Source organism: Musa acuminata, chromosome BXJ1-9 (genome assembly GCF_036884655.1).
Source record: "Musa acuminata AAA Group cultivar baxijiao chromosome BXJ1-9, Cavendish_Baxijiao_AAA, whole genome shotgun sequence".
NCBI lineage: Eukaryota > Viridiplantae > Streptophyta > Magnoliopsida > Zingiberales > Musaceae > Musa > Musa acuminata.
Genome location: NC_088335.1, coordinates 12,311,714 through 12,332,150, shown reverse-complemented (window position 1 = coordinate 12,332,150; position 20,437 = coordinate 12,311,714). Strand labels below are relative to the sequence as shown.

The 20,437-nt window shown below is 37.4% G+C and overlaps 1 protein-coding gene and 1 long non-coding RNA gene across 2 annotated transcripts; one reads left to right on the top strand and one right to left on the bottom strand.

Moving 5' to 3' along the window:
* Positions 1-10,822, bottom strand: LOC135593275 (cytochrome P450 72A397-like). The gene is made up of 7 exons (XM_065083180.1): positions 10,405-10,822; positions 8,957-9,156; positions 7,892-8,536; positions 7,345-7,495; positions 4,519-4,668; positions 1,669-1,835; positions 1-456 (listed from the first exon to the last, which is right to left on the bottom strand). Exons 1-7 carry the CDS (start codon positions 10,703-10,705, stop codon positions 316-318), a joined length of 1,755 nt encoding a protein of 584 aa, XP_064939252.1. The 5' UTR covers positions 10,706-10,822; the 3' UTR covers positions 1-315.
* Positions 10,823-12,219: 1,397 nt separating this feature from the next.
* On the top strand, positions 12,220-18,779 carry LOC135593274 (uncharacterized). The gene is made up of 4 exons (XR_010479485.1): positions 12,220-12,438; positions 12,777-12,851; positions 18,224-18,564; positions 18,642-18,779. It is a non-coding gene; the product is annotated as an uncharacterized LOC135593274 (long non-coding RNA).
* Positions 18,780-20,437: the final 1,658 nt, after the last annotated feature.

Here is a 20,437-nt window from a genome sequence, read left to right as displayed (position 1 = left end):
TACTCACAAATGAAATCACATGATGTTTATTAGGGTGTAACGATACGCCCCGCTTGTCTTGCCGTTTAGTACATATAATGTGTCTGTGATCAACAGTGCATTACCACAATGCTACAACTAACTCCTTTTGGAGGAAAAATAAGACACCAAACAACTGCACATGACTGTGTACCGTCCGGAGTCAACAGCTCCCCAAGTGCTTCCACATGATAGTAGTAGCCACTGGAGCTGTCAAAAACTGCGGAGGGGCTAAAAACTTGATCTTCGTTGGTCTTCCTGAGTTCATAACCTCGGTAATATGACAGTAAGAAAGGCTCATGAGGAACCTTTACTTTTCCATGTCTTTCGCTTGCTTCTTTTCGCAAACACAACCTCCGGGCTCGATAGAAGCTGCTGAAGGACGCAGTCGCTCATTATTGGTTTTGGATCATTCTCCGAACCTGGCTGTAATTTTATCTGCAGGCAACTTTGTTGATTCAGATCACTAAACACAGAAAACACCACCAGAAAACACCATCTTGCAGTTGATTGCCATGTTCGGATTATGCAGAAATTACTGTTAACAACATCCTCCAGGGATTATTTCTTTACTAAACATACCAAGTAAGAAGAAACACTGTACTATTTCCAATAGAAAGACGCAGCAAGAGGAAATAGAAAACACATCTTACACTGATCAAAATCTATAAGTAGTTTCGTATTGTTTTTATCTGCAAGGCCCTACATAAATTGTTTCTAGCTCATTTGCTTGTGGAGGGACTACATACATTGACCTTCCCAGAGTCCAAATTAGGGGGAGCCGTTTGCACTGGATCACCCTTCTTTGCCTATCTGCGTTCAAAGCCTATGACCAATTTATCATTATCGATATCTACTAAAATAAGAAAGGACCATTCACCTCTCAAACAATAAAAGAAGAAACAGGTTATAATAGTGAGAAAAGTTGCCCATTGGAACTGAACCTATTCTCAATTGAGATTTCAACCCTAATTGGGGAAAAATAATTTTAGAATTGTGTGATTGCTGGATATGCATCTGCTAGTGGACACTTATCAAATTCTATGGATGTGAACAATAAATATAACAGCACGATCCGCTTTGATTATTTGTATTGTAAGGATGCGCTTTTTATTTGTCTTCCTTAATAAGACACAAAAGAGTTCAGACCCAATTATTGAGTCCATATGTATGAGCACTAAAAGAAATTATTGATAATTTGTTTTATGTTTGTGTACAATCATTTCCTATGCAGTCCACAAAAAAATGGATGTAGCATAAAATAGTTGAGAGTAGTTTGCGGCAAGGTCCGCCATACCGTACCGTACCGGAGTTTCGACCCGGGCTCGGTACGGTATGGTACCGGTGTACTGGACGGTACATCAGGACGTACCGAGCGGTACACCCTGGTGTACCGATAATTTTATATTATTTTGTATACTGTAGCAGCGCTACAGTATAGTACTGTAGCATTGTGGCGGTACCGGGCGGTCCGCGTACCGAAAACCTATCGGACCGGTACATACCGCCCGGTACGGGTGGTACGTTTCGGTACGGTAAACCTTGGTTTGCGGCATCAACATTTATCAAAATGCTAATAAAGGGCATAAATGCATATTTATGAAAAACTCCACTGCATATTCATGAATAAAATATAATGAAGATCATAACCTCATAGTTCTGAAGCAAAGATGCAATCAGTGTTGAAATTCCAAGAGTCGCAAATTTCTCGCCAATGCATGCTCGTGTCCCATATCCAAAAGGAAGAAAAGCTGCCTTTCTCTTTGGTTCACTAAGGAAAGCAGTTTTCTCGAAGTCTTCATATTTCTTGTGTGTTCCTGGAGATGTGACAGAAGACAACTTCAATCAGTGATTGTAAATAATAATAAGCAGCTAAGAGAGTAGGAACAAACAGTGAAATTGAAATACAAGAAGCTCATTTCTATATATAACAAGGTTGATGCAAGTGAAAATTGCATTATAGAAGTGCATTAAACCAGACGAAACAAATACAACAGCAAAATGGTATGAATTACTCAAATACATGAGACAGGACAAGGAGACTAAATATATCAGAATAATTAAAATAAGACCATGAAGCAAAACAAGTAATCTTGTAATTTGCATAAATGCCTTGCTCTTGATAAAATCAGCCAACCATAATGGCTAGAAGCAGTGGTTTTGATGCTTTTGTATGTTATTCTTGTGAGTTTTGGTAAAGAAGAACCTGTATAACCCTTACAATACTAGAATCTAGAAATGAGTCATGATGCAAATTTCATGCCCAAAGAATACCAGTTCAGACAGGCACATGAGACTTCAATCTTTGCATTATTTAGCTTTGCCTCTTGGTTCCATAAATGCATGGATCTTCATCTGGTTTTCAACATAGGTTCCTTCTCTTTCAATTGTATAAGCAATCACACGATTGGAGGATTATTTTATGCTCGTTTCCACTTTTAAACAAGAATTATCATGTCGGCATGAGCAAATGTGTGCCATGTTGGAAGATATCATCACATATGTTGAGTTATGACAATGGTATCGGTGATGCAATTTCTTGAAGTTACCCTACACCTAAACTATTAGTCTGGTGGTAATGTACTAGACTCAAGTTCTATTGAGGGTTTGAATCTCAACCTTAAAAAAATAAAGACCAACTCTACTCTATACCCTAATCTACAAACTTCCCTCCCATCAAGGTACCTACCATAAATGTCGAGCATGTCTAAGGACATGAAGATTGATATTGCAGAAACAAAATGAAAACCTTTAGTCCAAATACCAATTCTTGAATTGAGCTACCACAAGACACCTGAATTGCTAAAGTAAAACATGTGTTCTTTGCAAGGTTCGCAATACCGTACCATACCGGAGTTTCGACCTGGGCTCGGTACCGGTACGGTACGGTATACCGAGCGGTACACCCGGGTGTGCCGAGCACTGTACTGCTACAGTACCGGAACGGTAAGAGGCGGTCCGCATACCGAAAGTCTGTCGGACCGGTATGTACCGCCCGTACCGGGCGGTACTGTTCGGTACTGCAAACCATGGTTCTTTGTAAAAGAAATCCTTTAGTACTAATGTTTTAAATGAGTGTGCATCAAGATTCATTTTATATCATTCTATGGTTTCAAAGGTGCTTATTTACTTCATCCATCATGCTTTCTTTTAGTAGTAATGAACTTGATATATTTACAACTTCATTAAAATAACATGTGAGAGGCATCTACAATTATATTATTTTCCTTACTTCACAATTATGTATATCTCTTCTATCAGGGAATTCTGCAGTTCAAGGAGGAGAATAGGCCTCCAAAAATGATAAAGGAAGACAACTACTGAATTAACCTAAAATCAACCATCAATTCATATTTGGTTCTAGATGGACAACAAGGCCTTGTTTTAACACCAAAAATAGAAAAGTAAATAAAAAACACAATTACATAGTATTGCTCAATATGGGGTGCCTAAGTGCTATTAAAAAAGAATATTAAGTCAATTTAACTTGCATATACAGTAAAAATCACATGAGAGCATTTTTCGCAATCAACATAACTGAACTGAACTTGCAAATCACAAACCTTCATCCAAAAACAGCCAATGACATTATACAAAGTTTTGATAATATTAATTACATCTGCATGGTCAATTAATGTTCTCAACCTAAGGTACAGTTTGACTGAAGAGACATGTTAGCTTCATGCAACCATAAACAAGTTGAAGCTACAGTTCAGGTTACTAGACAACATTAATGCTACACCTAGATTTCATTTTCCATTTGTCTTGCATCCTCGATAATATGGACACCAATAACAAAATTGATTTTTAGTGAGCAACAAGATTTTGTGCACTTTGCATATGCCAACTCTCATGTAAATTTAGTAATGATATGTCAAAAGACTAACAGAATACCAGATTAGCCTAATCAGGCATAATGCCACATAATCCCTTGTAAAACTTACAACTTAGCTACATAGGTCTGTTCCAGTCATCAAGCTCTGTTAAGCCCTTCCCATAGTTCTTATTTCCATCAGATTAAAATATAAGCTCAGAGTAAAAGGTAAAGGCAAAAAATAGTAAAGATGAGAATATGTTACATATTAATTCAAAGAAGTATTGAGAGGATAAATATTAAATTATAACACTCAACAGAATATTTAGATTAGATGAGTGATTGATTCAATTGATTTGACCAAGTTTGGATAGGTGAAAATTATTAAAAAATCATCATGAAAACTTTTAAAAAATCGTCATAGTACAGAAATTTAGTTTTCCGGGAGTAGAAATCTAATTGCACTAACATTCATTTGTTCAATTAATTTCACTAGAATGGGCCTTAAAATGTTTGTGCACAAGATATTAGGCTACCAGGATACTAGGATTAAACTACACTGTGTATTAAACATAGTAAACTTGTTTTACTGCTACACATGGGAAAAGAAAAAGTTAAGCACAAAGAGATGCAAGAAAGTTCACAAGGAGCATAAAAGAAATCCAATTATGCTATGGCAGCAGTACCTATATGGTCTGTGGCCTCCGACAAGAAGCGCAATGGATTAAAACGACCGGCATCCTTGCCCCTGATATAGCTATCCATCTGCACCAACTGTAAAGGAACAACCATAATTGCTCCTGCTGGTACATTTACGCCAGAACAAAGATAAATATCTGCAATTCAGAATTAAAAGACATTAACAAATTTCCAATAAAGATGAGAAATTAATGCAACATTCTTTTCAAGATTAGCATGTCAAGAATTTAAGTCAGCCATATTCTTTAACTGCATTGTTTTGCTATCACAAAAAGAAATCTCCAATTAAACAGCCTGATTAACAATCACATTCAAGCAACCATGTGACATCAACTGAGTACAACTGTGTAAAGCACACATGGAATGCTGATTGAATAGGTTGAAAATAAAAATTTAATTATCTTGTCAGAGAAGACATAAAGATTCTAGGTTTCAATAATTGTAGTATCAACTATGACAAACCATGATAAGTAGAATTAATTTTTTGAATACCATGGATCAAGGTAACAAACTGACATGATAATTCACTTGATACATCAAAGTGTTAAAAAGCTTTGTCAACAACTACCGCTGAATCTTAAAGGATTCACAGTAGTCCTGGTCCAATTACATAAGCTACTCTTTTCCAAACACATGATCAACTTCCCGACCCAAGCTTCCAAGATGCCTGAAATGGAAGTAAGTCATTCTCAAAAACGGGGAAGTTATCATGGGTTCCATCCAGTGGGAAAGCATTTCCATCATAAACCCTACAGGACAGAAAATTACTTTATTCAATCATTATTATATACCTTATCCAAGTTCTAAACTCCTTGGAAACTCAAGATTAGTCCATAAAAGTCTGACCTGTTACTATTAATAAGAAATATTATGCCTAGCACATTAGTGACATGAAAAAACTTATTTGGACAATATAAATATTTATGACAATATCATATTTCAGTTAACATTGCTCAATATATAGTAAAAATTTTAATTTCGAATAATACCACCTGTACCGGACGGTACCATTGATTGGGGCTGCTTCGGCCCCATTACCACCCTAAATCGGTTGATGACGGTCGATTTCAACCGTCGCCACCCGCTACCGGGTGGTATTAGTTGAGGGAGAAGAAAGAAGAGGGAGAAGAAACAGGAGAACCTAGAGATCTGACGCCGCTCTTTCTCGACGATCCCGATCCATCGCCGCCCTCCCTCACCGGATGTCACAGATGAGATGTCGCCTCCTCCTCGCCCGAGCGGTACACCTCGGTGTACCACTTAATACTCTCGTATTGTATCGAGCTATGTTCGAAACTTTGGTACGGTACAAAGTTACATCCTTGATATATACCATTCTTTGTAAGAAGCAAACTATAAACAAAAAAGTTACGATCTTCAACTAACAGTTGTAGAGAAGAAGCTAAAACCTAAGTCATCCATGAATGTCTTCAAATGAGAAACATGTTACCATGTAACCATTGAATAATCAAATATCTGATCATAAATTTCAAAAGAAGTTCCTGTTTATAAATCACATGTTGTAAAGTTAATAACCAATTTTATAAATCACATGGTGTAAAGTTGCACCATGTAACCTAAGTCATCCAAATCACTAAGCTCTCATTCTTAATCCAAATTAGGAAACATAGTGTAAAGTTAAAAACCAAGCTTCTAAATCACATGGTGATCATCACTTCAACTAAATCAGATATCTCCAGTTGACTGTCCCCATAAATTGATTTTCTAACCATAATTTTCAGAGATAGCAAGCAATCAATTAGTACAACGATGGTTCATACTTCATAGTCAAACTTGCATCCATACATCACCACTGAGCAAGAAAGGCACTTGTAGAAAGCATATTCATCACTAAAGGAGCCACAAGCTGAATGGACCTCATATAGACACAAATGCAAATGATGTTGAGTGTTTCTTGAATTTGAACCTGCAAAGCAGTTAATTTAAACTGCAAGAATCATGAAAACTAAACCCTCACTGCCTCAGATTTGCAACTCTCTGAATGCGGCAAGGAAAGGGACAAAAAAGAACAAGAGGAGACAAAAGTCTCGAGTCTCAGAACTGCTGGCAAGCAAGGGAAGAAGAGGTATGCAGATTTTTACTAGATTATCTTGATACCCTTTTCCAATTTATTTTTAATTCGATCAGTGCTGACTTTTAGCTGCCAACATGTCATTTATCGGTCTAACATCATGTTTAAAACTTCATCTCCACAGTATAAAGAAATTATTGAGTCAACTGAACATAATAAGAGATCTATGTATACTGCAGTGGGAAAATGAGAGTCACTCCTTAAATCCTCAAGAATATCAAGTTGAAGTGTTTGAATACATCAATAGCAACAGAAATTTTCCCTGTAATGATATTTAGATTACTCCAGCGAACAATTTATTTAAAAGATCTGTATAATGACAATATTTCCATGCACAGAGCAACAAGCATGTAAGATGCTTAAAAAGTAAAGCCATTTATATCAAATAACTCAGAGCAGATATAAGTAACACACTCATGCTTGTATGCTGATTTCATCAGTCTTTATATTAGCAATTTACCATCCAAAAGATATGTAGGCCTATTTGTCTAAAATGCCTCTCTTAAAGTGTTACAATTTATTAACATAGCATGCTTAAAATATCAAGAACGAAAAGAGAGAGAGACTTTACTATGTGTTGGTAGAAGAGAAGAAGAAAACAAAAAGCAACCACAATGACCTTGTCAACACAAAACATGAAACTAAAATGTTCAATGCTTAAATGAATATTTCAGAAAGTTTGATTAAATTGAAAAAAATTAGACTTGGAAGGGTTCATTACCATGTTCAAGAGAGCATCTTTGAAGCAAAGGTCCAGCTGGCAATAACCGAGCTGATTCGTAGACTGTAGCCATAAGTAAATTCATCTTTTGTACATCATCAGAGTCCAACTTGCAGGTTTTCTCCTGAACTGCAAGGATCTCTGCATATAACTGTGGCAGAGAAGATAGATAAGAGATCATATATAGTTAGCCGGGCATTTCTAGAATACATGTTCAGTGATTAAAATTATTTTGCTCTAGAATGTTCATTAGTTTTAGCTTTCAAATTCAGCTCCTCAACCTAAGAAAGATGGAATACACAAAAATTTGTTTCACATATTGCTTTATCAAGTTACTAGAGTTCTGATCAAAAGGTCCTTTGGCTGAGACCAAATTTATGGTCTAGCCCGATCATACAAAGTTGACAATTCATTAGCAGTTAGCACCACCAACCTTCAACAATGAAGATTGTCATTTTCAATCACTTTGAGAGTAAAACAAGATCATATGAAGAAACACCAACAGATAACAAAGCTGAAATATGCATATAATTAAAGTAAGATCTACCTTCTGCTGCAATTCAGGATGTAAAGCAAGCCTTGTCAGAATGCTACTAATCAAGCTAGAAGTAGCTAGACATCCATGAAACATCAGGCCCAATATGTTCCCACATAGTTCTTCTTTGGAATTGAGATACTCTGCCATCTCTTCCTGGAGGAGAACACCTGAAGGCATATTATCAGGCAGAACAGAATCATTGAACCTGGCTTCATCTTCAATATCCTTGTTATCTTTGTAAGAACTGTGACCAATTTTGCTTAACAAGTCATATTTTTCCACACAATGCTGAATAATGTCTTGGGTTAAGTGCTTTAACCTCTTGCACATGTGCTTGTACTTCCAGTATTCTCTACTCCAGAAAGGAGGGATTGTATAAGAGGCCCAGAAGCAACCATCTTTAGAAATTGTTATAAGGAGCTTCTCATAAATGCTAGCTTTAGGCCAATCCAAAAATGCATCCCCAAAGAGTGTGCTCCCAAGGATGTAAAATGCCAACTGTTGAGAAACCGATCCACAATCAAGGGTACCTTTAGCCATAATAGTGTCAACTCTGCCCATGACACATTCAACAATCTCAGAAGGAATAATATTTGCTCTCACAGCTATTCTCCCGTTCATGTATTCTGCTAAAGATTCTCTTCTCTTTTGTACCTGGATCCAGTGAAAAAATAACATATGAAGTAAAAAAAAAGAGGTTCTCCACAGTTTAGTGATCAAGACAAGAATAATTATAATCTTTAACAAAGAGCAAACAAATAAAGTTTCTATTCATAAGACTAGTCAACAATACCATATAAGTAAATATATGAGATGTCTTCTCATAGTCTATGTACAAATGAAATGGACTATGTAAAATATTGTAGAACAACTTCTCAGAAACAGATTTTGCTAAAAGATAACACAATCGGAAGCAAGTATCAGGAAAAGGAAAAGGTATATGAACCAAAACGGTCAGTCGATATCTGGGTGCTTACCTCAAAGTCACAAGTGAAGCTAGCATTTGGAAAGAGTAGAAAATGTGATAAAATGGTGAAATTTGTATCAAATACTATGCTCTTTAATTAGAAATACCTTCTCAAAGGATGAAACAAACAGGCTTGATCTACCAAAAGCCAAATGAAATGCCCGTCCAGTCAATGGCAATTTATCCTCTGCCTTTATAAGCACCTCTTTAATGAGCATAGTATCTTTGACAGAGACAAGAAGCTGAGTCGGGCTCAACCAAAGTCTGACAATTGGTCCATATTTCTCATGCAACTCAGCAAGATAGCCTGCAACACAGCAAGCTCAGACATGCATATAAATAAGAAAATTACTTAAATCAATTCAAGTAGTTGTACTCTCATAACCGCATTTATCCAAGTTATTTAAACAATGATTAGATGGGTTCCCAAAACTAGACTTGGTACTTAAGTTAGTCAGGTTGTTTAATTTAATTTATTTCCAGATAATAGTAAAAACTGCAGAAGATTAGGATTGGTTGTAGGAATTATGATCAGAATCCACTAAGATCAATCGAATCAAATCATGGGACTTCCAGTTGGATCAGAGAGTTCAGCTGGCCTTCAAATCCCCAAGGGATATCTTGACAGTCAATATCACAAACCATGAAAAGAAAAAGAAACCATTATATCAAACAATTATTGCCTTCATATAGAAAAAATGTTTCCATTTTTTATCTTTGTGATTACGAAATTAAAAGGTTATCATCAAAGAAACTACACATAAACTAAACTGCTCATAAGTCAAACACTGATCCTAATCATGTTGTTGCTTCTGTTGAGCTCAGAAAAGTTGATATTGAGAACGATGGGATGATGTCATAACTCAGAAAAAAAACACAGAAATTAAAATAGACAATTCAAGCTTGGAAATCAACTAAGATCGTGCAGCCATGCCCGTTGAATTTTAAGCTCACAGTGAGACTGATGCAATATAATCACGATTGAAGATATAGTTCGATATCAATAGAGTTCCTCTTAAATATAGTTTTGAGTCTATAATTAAGCATCATCTCAAGTCATTCCAATTTATCTATCTCCCTTTCAGAATATTCTGGCCCTTTTATTATATACCGAAAGAGCAACATTATATGATCAGGATTGACTCACAGACACAGAGATACCCAACCAAAAATAAAAGGAAAAAGGTTGCTATATCACCTTATCACATTTAGGTTTCATGACATGAGAAACATAAGTTGTTCTAATCACTACACAACCAAATTCAATCAGTCGTCTGCAAAATGTAATCTTTTTATTAAGCATGAATAAAAGGGTAACCAAATTCCCTAAAGAAAAACATGATAATAACAACTTATAGTTAATAAATCCAAGATAGTAAAACTAACCAAAATAATAATCTATAAGGAAATTAGCAAAAAACAATCATTACAAGCTGAATGACGAATCAAAATCTTTCCAATAAATCAAGACCGCCATAGGATCCAAAATTTCAGCTACAAGACAAAAGCATCTCGAAAGAACAAAAACAAGATTCGATAAAGCATCGGCGCCCACCGGTGAGACTCCCCAGGGAACCACACCCGGGGATCAGCTTGGAACGGGCGAGGAAGGGGTTGGAGGGCGGACCGGGGATCCGGCTGCCCTGGACCCATAGCCGCACCAGCCTAGCGAGCCTGCGGCAGAGGAGGGAGGTGACGGAGATGAGGCATATCCAGAGGAGGGTGTTGGTGGCCCTGGAGGCGTAGTCCCGAAGAAAGCGGCTGGGGCAGGAGGCCGCGCCGGGATGGGGCGGCAACGGCTGCCGGAGGACGAGCCCGATCAGCGTGTACGGGAGAGCAGCGTCGCAGGATTCCATGCTCCACCGGTCCGCCTAATTGCGTGGATAAAACCCTCCGGTGTTACAGAAGCAGATGCGCACCCCGTCGCGTTCGAGAGAGAGCACGAATGAGGAGAGATGGGACGCTGATGGATTTCTGTGCCAGTGGCGTTTGACTTCGGTGACAGGAAGAGTTGACTTGTCGTGATACGTGGCGTTTGGTACTTGGTTTGTGCTCCACATTTGGATGGGTCTCGTGATGGACCAAACGGCCTTTTTGTGGGCATATCTTTCGCTTGCGACAATTACCCGCACTTAATACCTTCCTAGTAATTGGACAGTGGTGACCACGTGGATATCTGTAAAGACATCATTAAATCGGTAAGTAGCTAGCTGGGAAGGAATAAAGCTCCGGTTAGTGTCTTTAAGGGATTTTTTTGTTATTATTGCTACTTGGTTTGATCTTACCTCTTTTTCTACCTGCCTTGTGATTAGTGGATTGCCACCTAGCCGACCTTTTGGGATAGGATTAACGCAGGAGTTATCGACGAAAGGTCGCTGCTTTTGTTAAGCTACCTGTATTGACTCGTACCCGATTGTAGTGCCTGCTTTCGATTGGCGGATAGCCGCATGGTCCACCTGCTGCGGATGTCGTCTCGTAAGAAGTAAACTTGAGGAGAAAAACTTTATTTTTTTTGCTTTTAATTAAGTGTCCCTTAAAAAATTTGAATGGATGTATAACTATGAAATATATTAAAGTATTTAATAAACAATAGATGATGATTATATTTTAAATATATATATTGATGCAAGTATTTTTTTTAAATATTATATTTTAAAAGTTTATTGAATATTATGTGATAAATTTATTTTTTAATATTTAATATTTATTTAAGATAAAATATATATTTTATTTAAATTAAAAAGTACATAAATTAAATAAATAAATGAATGTATGTAATCTTGCCAAAAATTTTGTATGACCTAGATATATAATAACTAAATATAAAATAATTTTAAAAAATAAACAATAATAAATATATAATCTCATAGGATATTTTACTAAAGCCTTATCTGGACTACGAGAATCAATGACTTTAATCAACTATTTTAACGAGCAAATAATTATTTTATATTTAATACAATCATATTGAAAATAAATAATAGTAAGATTCTTATACGAGATAGATAGCCTTGAAGAACAACCCCACATGAGGCTTTCCTATCAACACTCCTATTTGAATGGGATAGATAAATCTATCTCAACACAGACAGACATACACAAAGTGGCCACCATCAAATTTAAGAGATCTCTAATTCAATTCCATAAGTTTGTACTCGACAGAGACCGTCCGTTCTGGCGGAGCCCACGTGGTTCGGCCATCTGAGGCCGTCCGATTCCCTGCAGTTTGTCTGAGGGGGCCGACGCAGGTCAACTCTCGCATAGGAACTGGACGCACCGAGCTTTGAAACGATAACGGTGTCTCCTGCCTCGGCGAAGACACCGAGTCTTCCTCATTTACCCAGGATCTATAAATGGGTCGGGCGGAGGCGAAGGACGCGTTACCTTCCCCTAAATCCACCGTCTCTGTAGTTGCGATTTAATGATCCCCTCACATCCGTGCGTCGCCACCAACAGCGAAATAGGAGCGGGCGAGGAAGACGAGATCGAGAGACGGAGCTTCACTCGTGCCACCCAGTTGTCCCGCTCGTCGAAAACCCCTACCTTTGCTCCTCAGGCGATCGATCCCGTCGTCGGGCCCTGCCCCCAGGTTTGCCTCCACTCCTTTCTCCTACCCCGTTCCTATTGCGACGCATTGATATGCTCTTGTTTCTTTTGCTATGGAGCTCGTCTCGATTTCCGTTTAATTGCTCAAGGTTGTATTTGTTCTGCGTGGATTCTCGGTTCTATTTGGATTACGCCTTTTCTTCTATGTTTCTCGTGAGGTTCATCATGGCGGATCCTCTTGGGAAATCTCAATTAGGGTTTGGATTGTGGGGGCGTGGGGCTTTAATTTGATTAATTATGTTATTTGGATTGTTGATTGCTCGAATTTGGATGGTGAATCACGGGAAGTGCCATTGTGTAACATTTATTTATGTTTTGTAGATAAGAGTTTTTGGTCCTTCCGCAGCTACTCAAGTGCTCGGCCTATTGTCAGAGCTGGAATGGAGGGCATAAATGGTATATAAACTTGGTCTTGTTTTTCATTGTTTAGCTATAAGTTGTTGTCAACTTGTTGTCAAAGCTTTGGGAGTTGAGATGCATTAAAGAGAGTTTGCAATTTTGTTACAAGCATTGATTGAAAAGGCGCCGGGTGCCAAAAGGTGCTAAGGTCCAAAAACGTCCGAGGTGCTAGGCGTTCGTCTGAGTGAAGCGAGACGCTAAAATATAAAAATATATAATATAATTAATAAATATATTTATTTAAATAAAAATATATCATTTATTTTGAAACCTAATAATAATTTTAAATAAATAAAAATTAATAGTATTAAAATCAAAATAATATATTATTAATCTAATAAATAAAAATACTATTACTAGTATATAGTTAGTAGCAAGGTCTATCATACCGAAGCGTACCATCCGTACCCGGCGGTACGTACCGATCTGATAGGTTACCGGTATGCGGATCGCCCGATACCGCTACAGTGCTACAGTATGAAAAAAGTATAAAATTGTTCGGTACGCCCTGATGTACCGCCCGGTACACCGGTACCGTACCGTACCGTACCGAGCTCGGGTCGAAACGCCTGTACGGTACGGTACGACGAACCTTGGTTAGTAGCATATTGTTAATATATTGATAACAGTATACTATTGAAGTAAGAAGAGTGTGAGTAAGAGGAAGACTGAGGCTACTGACTGAGAGCAGCGGCAGCGGTAGCAACGAGAAGCGATAGTGGCAGCGGCAGCGGTAGCGGCGAGCGATGGCAACGGGAGCGGCGACAGTGGCAACGACAGTGGTAGTAACGAGTAGCGGGAGTAGGAGCGGCGAGCGGCGATAGTGGCAGCAGCAGCAGTAGTAGCGAGCAGAGGCAGCGGGAGCGGCAACAGTGTCAACGGGAGCAGGAGTGGCGAGCGACGATAGTGGCAGCGACAGCAGTAACAGCGAGTAGTGGCAGCGGGAGCGGCGATAGTGGCAGCGGTAGCAGCGAGCAGGGGGGAGCGAGAGCGGGAGCGGCGAGCGACGACAGTGGCAGCGGCAGCGAGAGCAAGAGCGACGAGCGACGATAGTGGCAGCGATAGCGGTAGCAGTGGCAGCGGCAGTGGGAGTGGAAGTGGCGAGCGGGGTTAGAGTTGGGGAAGTCGTGAGAAGAAGGCTGATATCGGTGCTTTAGTTGGTTCGATTGGACCAACTAAAGCACCGGAGATTGAACCAGACCTAAAACGCTGGTTCGGTCGCTGGGTTTAACCCGGGTGCTCGCCCGACGCCTGGGCTCGGGCGAGCGCCCAAGCGACGCGCTTCGGGCCTCCCCTCGCTTAGGAAGATGAACTTGACTTCGATATTTTCTGTTTCTATATCACTTTATTTCAATGCTTGGCAACACTGATATATCTAAGCTTGCATGCTGCTTTACTTCACTTAAGAGGTATATCTTTTAGAAAGCTTTAATCTGATTTTGGATTCCAATTTTAGGCTGCAGTACACTAGAAACTTGTTATGGACTGCTAACAATCTTGACATGTTTATGTTTTATCAATGAAATCAACCATAAAATTGCTTTTATTTTCATATACAATAGTTCTTAACTCTGAAAATAAAAAGTATGTAATGTCAGCAGTAGGTTGACATAAAGGAAAACTTGCATATACCTCCATAGTATAATAGCAAGAAATAATGTGTGAAGAATAGGGTTTCAGTTTCCTCACCTTCTTAACCATTTGCATTTGCAAACATGGGATAATAGTGATGGACTATTCAACTCTACTATGCAACTCTAACAATTGTGACTTGTCTGTATATATTGTGCAATTGTGACTTCACGCAAGATGCACAAGATGACACAGGAGAGTTCAAGAATGAAGATATAAAGATATCTTGATGTATTTTTTTTCGAGATGATGTGGAATTTATAATTGTCTCACTTTGATATTGATTTTTGGATAAAATAAAGATTGTAATGTGAAGTTTCAAATATCAATAATTTTATCTTGAATTTATGAAAAAGTTTTGGTATGATTTTGAAATTATTAAAAATTGATAGGTAATTAATAAAATTATTATTGACAGTATAGTGACACTCAAATAATCCATTACTAATTTTTTTTATATTTTAGTGATAGGTCAAGCCATCACTAAATTATTATTATCTTTTCCATTTAATCAGTAAGAGTTAATTATATTGTCACTAAAATTGTTAGTCAATTCTTTTAGTGACAGAAGTGTTCATAACCAATTGTTGTCACAGAAATATTAATTTATCAATTTATTTATTTTTAGCGATAGAATTTAATGTTTTAGCTACAAATATAAACTATCACTAAAAACTATAATTTAATGACATATGTGTCTTTTTTTGTTACTAAAACTTTTAGCCACGAGATCTATGCTGACGGAAGCTAGTGATGGCTCATTTTGCACTAATTCTTTTAGTGACAACTTTTGTTCATGGTTAATAACTATTTTTCTTATAGTGTAGGGGGCATGTGACCTGTATGTGTGCCAATATCTCAAGGAGCAGAGGAAACCAATGGCCTCGATCGCTTCCTCGACATGGCACCACCCCACCCCCCTATTCCGATCGATTTCGATCAGCGTTGGCTTGGCTGTGCCGACGACCAATCGGGCAACGCTTCTCAACTTTAATCCATGGACCAAAGAGGTCCAGCTCTAAGTGAGAAGACCCAACCTCCCTTAGGGTAATAGAGCCATCTAAATCGGAAGGGGGTTGCTCCACACCCTTTTGGGGGTCGGCCTTGTGAGAAGAGTCCAGAAAAACAAGGGAGGAAGTCAAAGAAGTCATCGAAACTAGAGGGCAAATCCACTTTATGACCCACACAACTATACTTGAAACACACCAAAGGTAAATTCCTTTCTTTATGTGACCCAGTCATACTGCTTATGGGGTTTTGAAAGATCGATTTCTATACTAACCTTACATATCGACCCCTTTCAAACGAGAAAGAACATTCATCATTCTTTAGGGGACGACCCAGGAGAGAACCAAGATTAATAACACATTCTGTTCCAGTACTCCAAAGGAAGATTGACGAACTACACCTAGATAGGGACAGATGAGATCCTCTCTGTGAGAGGCTGGAAATTAGCTTTCTTGGGCATCAGATACAAAACCTCCCCTCGAATGGTCCATGGTCCCTCGGTGAGGATGCGAACAACCTCCGCTTTAGAAAAAAATTGAAAGCAAAAAAAAACCTTAAGCCAAATTGATCACTTGGGACACCAAAGAACATTTCCATTAGTGAGAAACCACATATTTCAGGAAATCCAAAGTCGAAGTCGGAGGAAATGATTGATCAAACTAGATATTCAAGGTTTTTGCCATTCATGAGGAGTTTTTTCCTCAAATTCGATGAAATCCTTAGAAGCATCATAGATCCGGTTAAACAAAGAAGAAGATAGTAGTGAACTTGCATCTGGCCCATATGAAGGACCAATTAACATCAATGCCTAAGAGATGCTCTTTCCAGTGAAAGGGCCATCCAATTGGCTCTTCTTGGAAGGCGGAGGGGCATTGGAAGGATCCCGATGGAGTGGCCCATTTTTCTTGGTACTTGCCAAAGGAGAAAACCTTAGGGGTCTGGCTTGGCATCACTCCAGGAACCCTAACTGAAGGGATCGACACCACAGAAGAAGATGATGACACCCTAGGGAGGGGAACAACAATGGATGCAAGGAGAGAGCCAAGTAGGGGATGTGAAGCCAGTAGTTGGGGGCGGGGGTGGGTGGGGAAGGGTGTGGTTGGGTCGCATCAAAGGTGGAATTAAGGAGGGAGAAGGCAATGGGGTTGTCCTTATCGCCTTAGAAACCCAGAGCTTCTCTCTCTAAGGAAAGAAGAGAGTTCCCTACTCTCTCACAAATTTATTTAATGCATTACAATCGACCATATCTTGTTCAGAACTTCACGGTTAGCCCCCAATTCCCTTCTCGTACTTTTCTAGTTCGAAAACCCTAAAGAAGATGCAGTGCAAGATTCTTTTCCACCATCAATCTGGTCCTCATGATTAATCTAGGACTATGTGTTTTTGCTGCTTATCGATCCGATTGATGTGATTCTCCCGATAAGCTCTAACTCTGATGGCTGCCCTCCCTCCGCAAGTGGACAACTTCTAGATCACCCTTGTTCTTTCCCTCAGTGAGCTTTTTTTTTCCTCATAAATTTGATACTTTTGGTCATATTTTTATATGAAAAAGGTTTACTTGGTGGAATTGGTGGCACCTGCTATTTCTATTCTTCTGTTTCTCTTTGGAACAAATTGATTTATTTGTAGGACATGCTTAGATCATCACAAGAGGATGAAGGTAAAAAGTTTGCTATGAGGTTTGTTACCAATACTAGATATTTGCAAAGTTTTTAGCATTGTGGTGAGGCACTGCGGTTATATCTCTGAGACTTATGTGATGGTATATTTAATTTTGAAGTGTTCAATATTGGTTGGCATGTAGGACGAGCAACAACAAATTACTTTCATAGTGGAGGAATAGAAAGAGAAAAGTGAAAGATAATAACTAAAAATAATAAGCAAATGTATAACTATCCAATTGGCTCAAAGATAACACTCCTAGGATAGAAGTTTTGCACCTCCGCATGCCTCACAAGGTGGGAAAGGAAAAAAACTTGATTCATGGATCCTTTTTTTATTTATACATTACAATGTTATAGCCCATTTTTATATGCTCAAGTATAAGAATAAAAAGAAAATTACAGAAATTTAAAAAATTACAATCGCATCAAATCAAATATATGATATCTTGTTCTTCATTTCTGATTTGATTTGAGAAATAGTCTTCCTCTCTTCATGATATTTTTGATTGATAATCTTTCATCTTTATAGAGATGAATCTTTAAGATATTCAATCAAGATTTGTAATTTTCAATAATATGATTTCTTTTTTGTTGTATTTTTTCTTTCTTTTTCTCCTCGTTGAGTAGATATTTTCATGTTATTACATATGTAAAATATCTCTAAACAAATTAAATTTATTTTATTAATAAATTAATTTAATTGCTCATGCATCATATTGTTTTACTGTTTCTTTTTCATTTCTGCTATTGAGCGAGCATGCACATGTGGAGATTTTGGAATCGAATGAATTGTTCCTTTAAAGTCAGAGACGATTGAATTTGATTGGCCTAGATGCATGCATAGCAATTCATGTGCAGAGTATAGTTTCATCAAAACTAAAATTTTAATTTCATTCTTCCTCAAATTAGTGACTATATTATGGATATATTAGATGACATTTTGGTCTCTTTGGTGTTTATGTAGCATTTACATGATGCCTTTTGTGGAAGTTGTATGATATACTGCCATGGTTGTTTTGACCAAATACAAAGTTTAATATGCTAATGAGTTAGTTTTAGTTCCAGAGCATGCTTCTGATGATTCTTGGTGTGATGATGGGCTTCTGAATGAAATCCCAGATGCTGACTTAAACAGAGAACAGAAGAGGCGTTATGATCAATTTTATACAGTATCCTTGCAATCTATAAATGATATGAAATCCTTTGTCCAAAACTCTTCATAGTAAAACTTTTAGGGCTTTAAACTTGAGGATGTATCATATGGAACCCTTGACAAAAGTTTATATGGGTTATCGAGATGGTATATCTGCAGGAAAGGAAGCTTCTGCCCAAGAGGGCTTCAACATTGGATTTAAGCAATCTGCAAGCAGTGGTTACAAATGGGGAATTGTTAGAGGCATCACAAGGTGAAAAGTGATAGTATTTACTGATCTCTTTCTGCAGAAGAATTTTGGTATCTTATTTTTCCTACATTATTTCGTAGTGCATTTGTAAACCTCCCAGATCAATTCAAAGAAAAGTTAGTAAAGAAGCTTGAAGACAGAGGCACGTTTCAAAGTCTTTACAAGCCTGTTCAAGAGATTTCCACGGACGATGCTCTGCGAATGTGTCACTTTCAACTACTACAAGAAAATAAACAATCTCATCAAAGTTCAAAAGCGACAGTATCATCAGCAATTGAAGATTTTGACTGCAATAAGTTAGACTTCTTTTTCAAGGAGCTTATGTTACTTGTACGTGAGTCTTCTGAAATCAAAGCAAGTGTTGATGTTTTTAAAGGAGAGGAAGAAGAATGACCTTGATGTTGAAGTACTTGGAGGGATCGTTCAAATTCACTTACGTCTGAATTTTCTGGACAGATTGTAATTTTTTGATGGCCTCAGATTGCAATGAAAAGAACTGAACCATTGCTCCATTGCAGCATAATATATTTTGAGATTTTGCTTCAGAAAACTAGGTTCCAAATTTCATAGAGTATTGACTATTCTTCCACTGGAATTGTGCTGTCATTTTTGGGAACTTTGAAAGCACTCATGGTTTGATAATAATCTCCTTCCAAAATGCAATACTTTTTCATTGTGTTTGATGTTGAGCATGGCCTTTCTTTTTCCTCCTAGTTTTGGACACTGTAAATATAAGCATAAGATGCTTCTCCAACAATAACGATAGAATCTAATGAGAGGTTAATCAAATAGCACTATATTGAAAAGAATGAAATACTATTTTCAAACTAATACAAACAACTCTTTACACTTTTTTCTTTTTTCTTTTTTCTGAATAAATTTCTACTTTCAGAATGCATTTAGTTCAGCTTTAAATTAACATCGTATTTCATTAATTAGATGTTTTTTGACACTAAGTTAAAGTCATATGGTTGAGTTTTTCTGATCTTTCTTATGTATTTAGCAAGTCAATTCAATAGCCATAAATTTTTGATTTGCCAAATAAATCAGCAATTACCAACTTAACTCTCTTTGACCTTTAACTAATTGTAATCTTAGATGTCTAAGCATATTACAACTATGTCATGCTCCACAATATAGTATTTGTATAAATAACAAATTATAAAATATAAGTCTCATTAAATGTATTCATGTGTATAATTCTAGATTAATTATATATTATTTTTATAATTAATTATTATTTTTGAACATGTCGAAGAATATTAAATCATATTGTCTTAGCATCCAGTAAATATCTTAGGACTCTTTTAGCTACATTCCAATGATCCATTCTAGGATTGCTTAAGTATCTACCTAACACTCCAACAATGTACACCATATCTGGACGTGTATAAATCTGTGCATACATTAGACTCCCTAAAGCTAATGTATAGGAAATCTTTTGCCTTTCTTAAGTTTCCAAATTTTCTTTAAGGCACTGATTGAGACTGAACTTATCTCCCTTTGCGATAGGGGTGTCTCCTGGTTTACAATCCTACATGTCAAACCTTTTGAGTACTTTATCGATATAACTCCTTTGTGATAATCCTAGAATACCTCGAGATCTATCTCAGTGTATCTGGATTCCTAATATAAAAGAGGCATCACCAAGATCTTTCATCTCAAACTTTCTAGATAAAAATCTCTTGGTTTCATGCAATATGTCTATATCATTAGTGGCAAGCATAATGTCATCTATATAAAATATTAGTAAAATAAATTTGCTCCTACTGAATTTATGATACACGCAATCATCAACAACATTCATCTTAAAACCAAATGAGATAATTACTTGATGAAACTTATGATACCACTAATAGGATACTTTTTTTGTTAG

Coding starts and splice junctions, on each gene's coding strand:
- LOC135593275 (XM_065083180.1), bottom strand. CDS start 10,705: ATGGAATCCTGCGACGCTGCTCTCCCGTACACGCTGATCGGGCTCGTC. Junction 8,537..8,956: donor TTGTTTCATCCTTTGAGAAG/GTATTTCTAATT, acceptor CACTGGATCCAG/GTACAAAAGAGAAGAGAATC. Junction 457..1,668: donor CTTTGCTTCAGAACTATGAG/GTTATGATCTTC, acceptor AGTTGCCTGCAG/ATAAAATTACAGCCAGGTTC.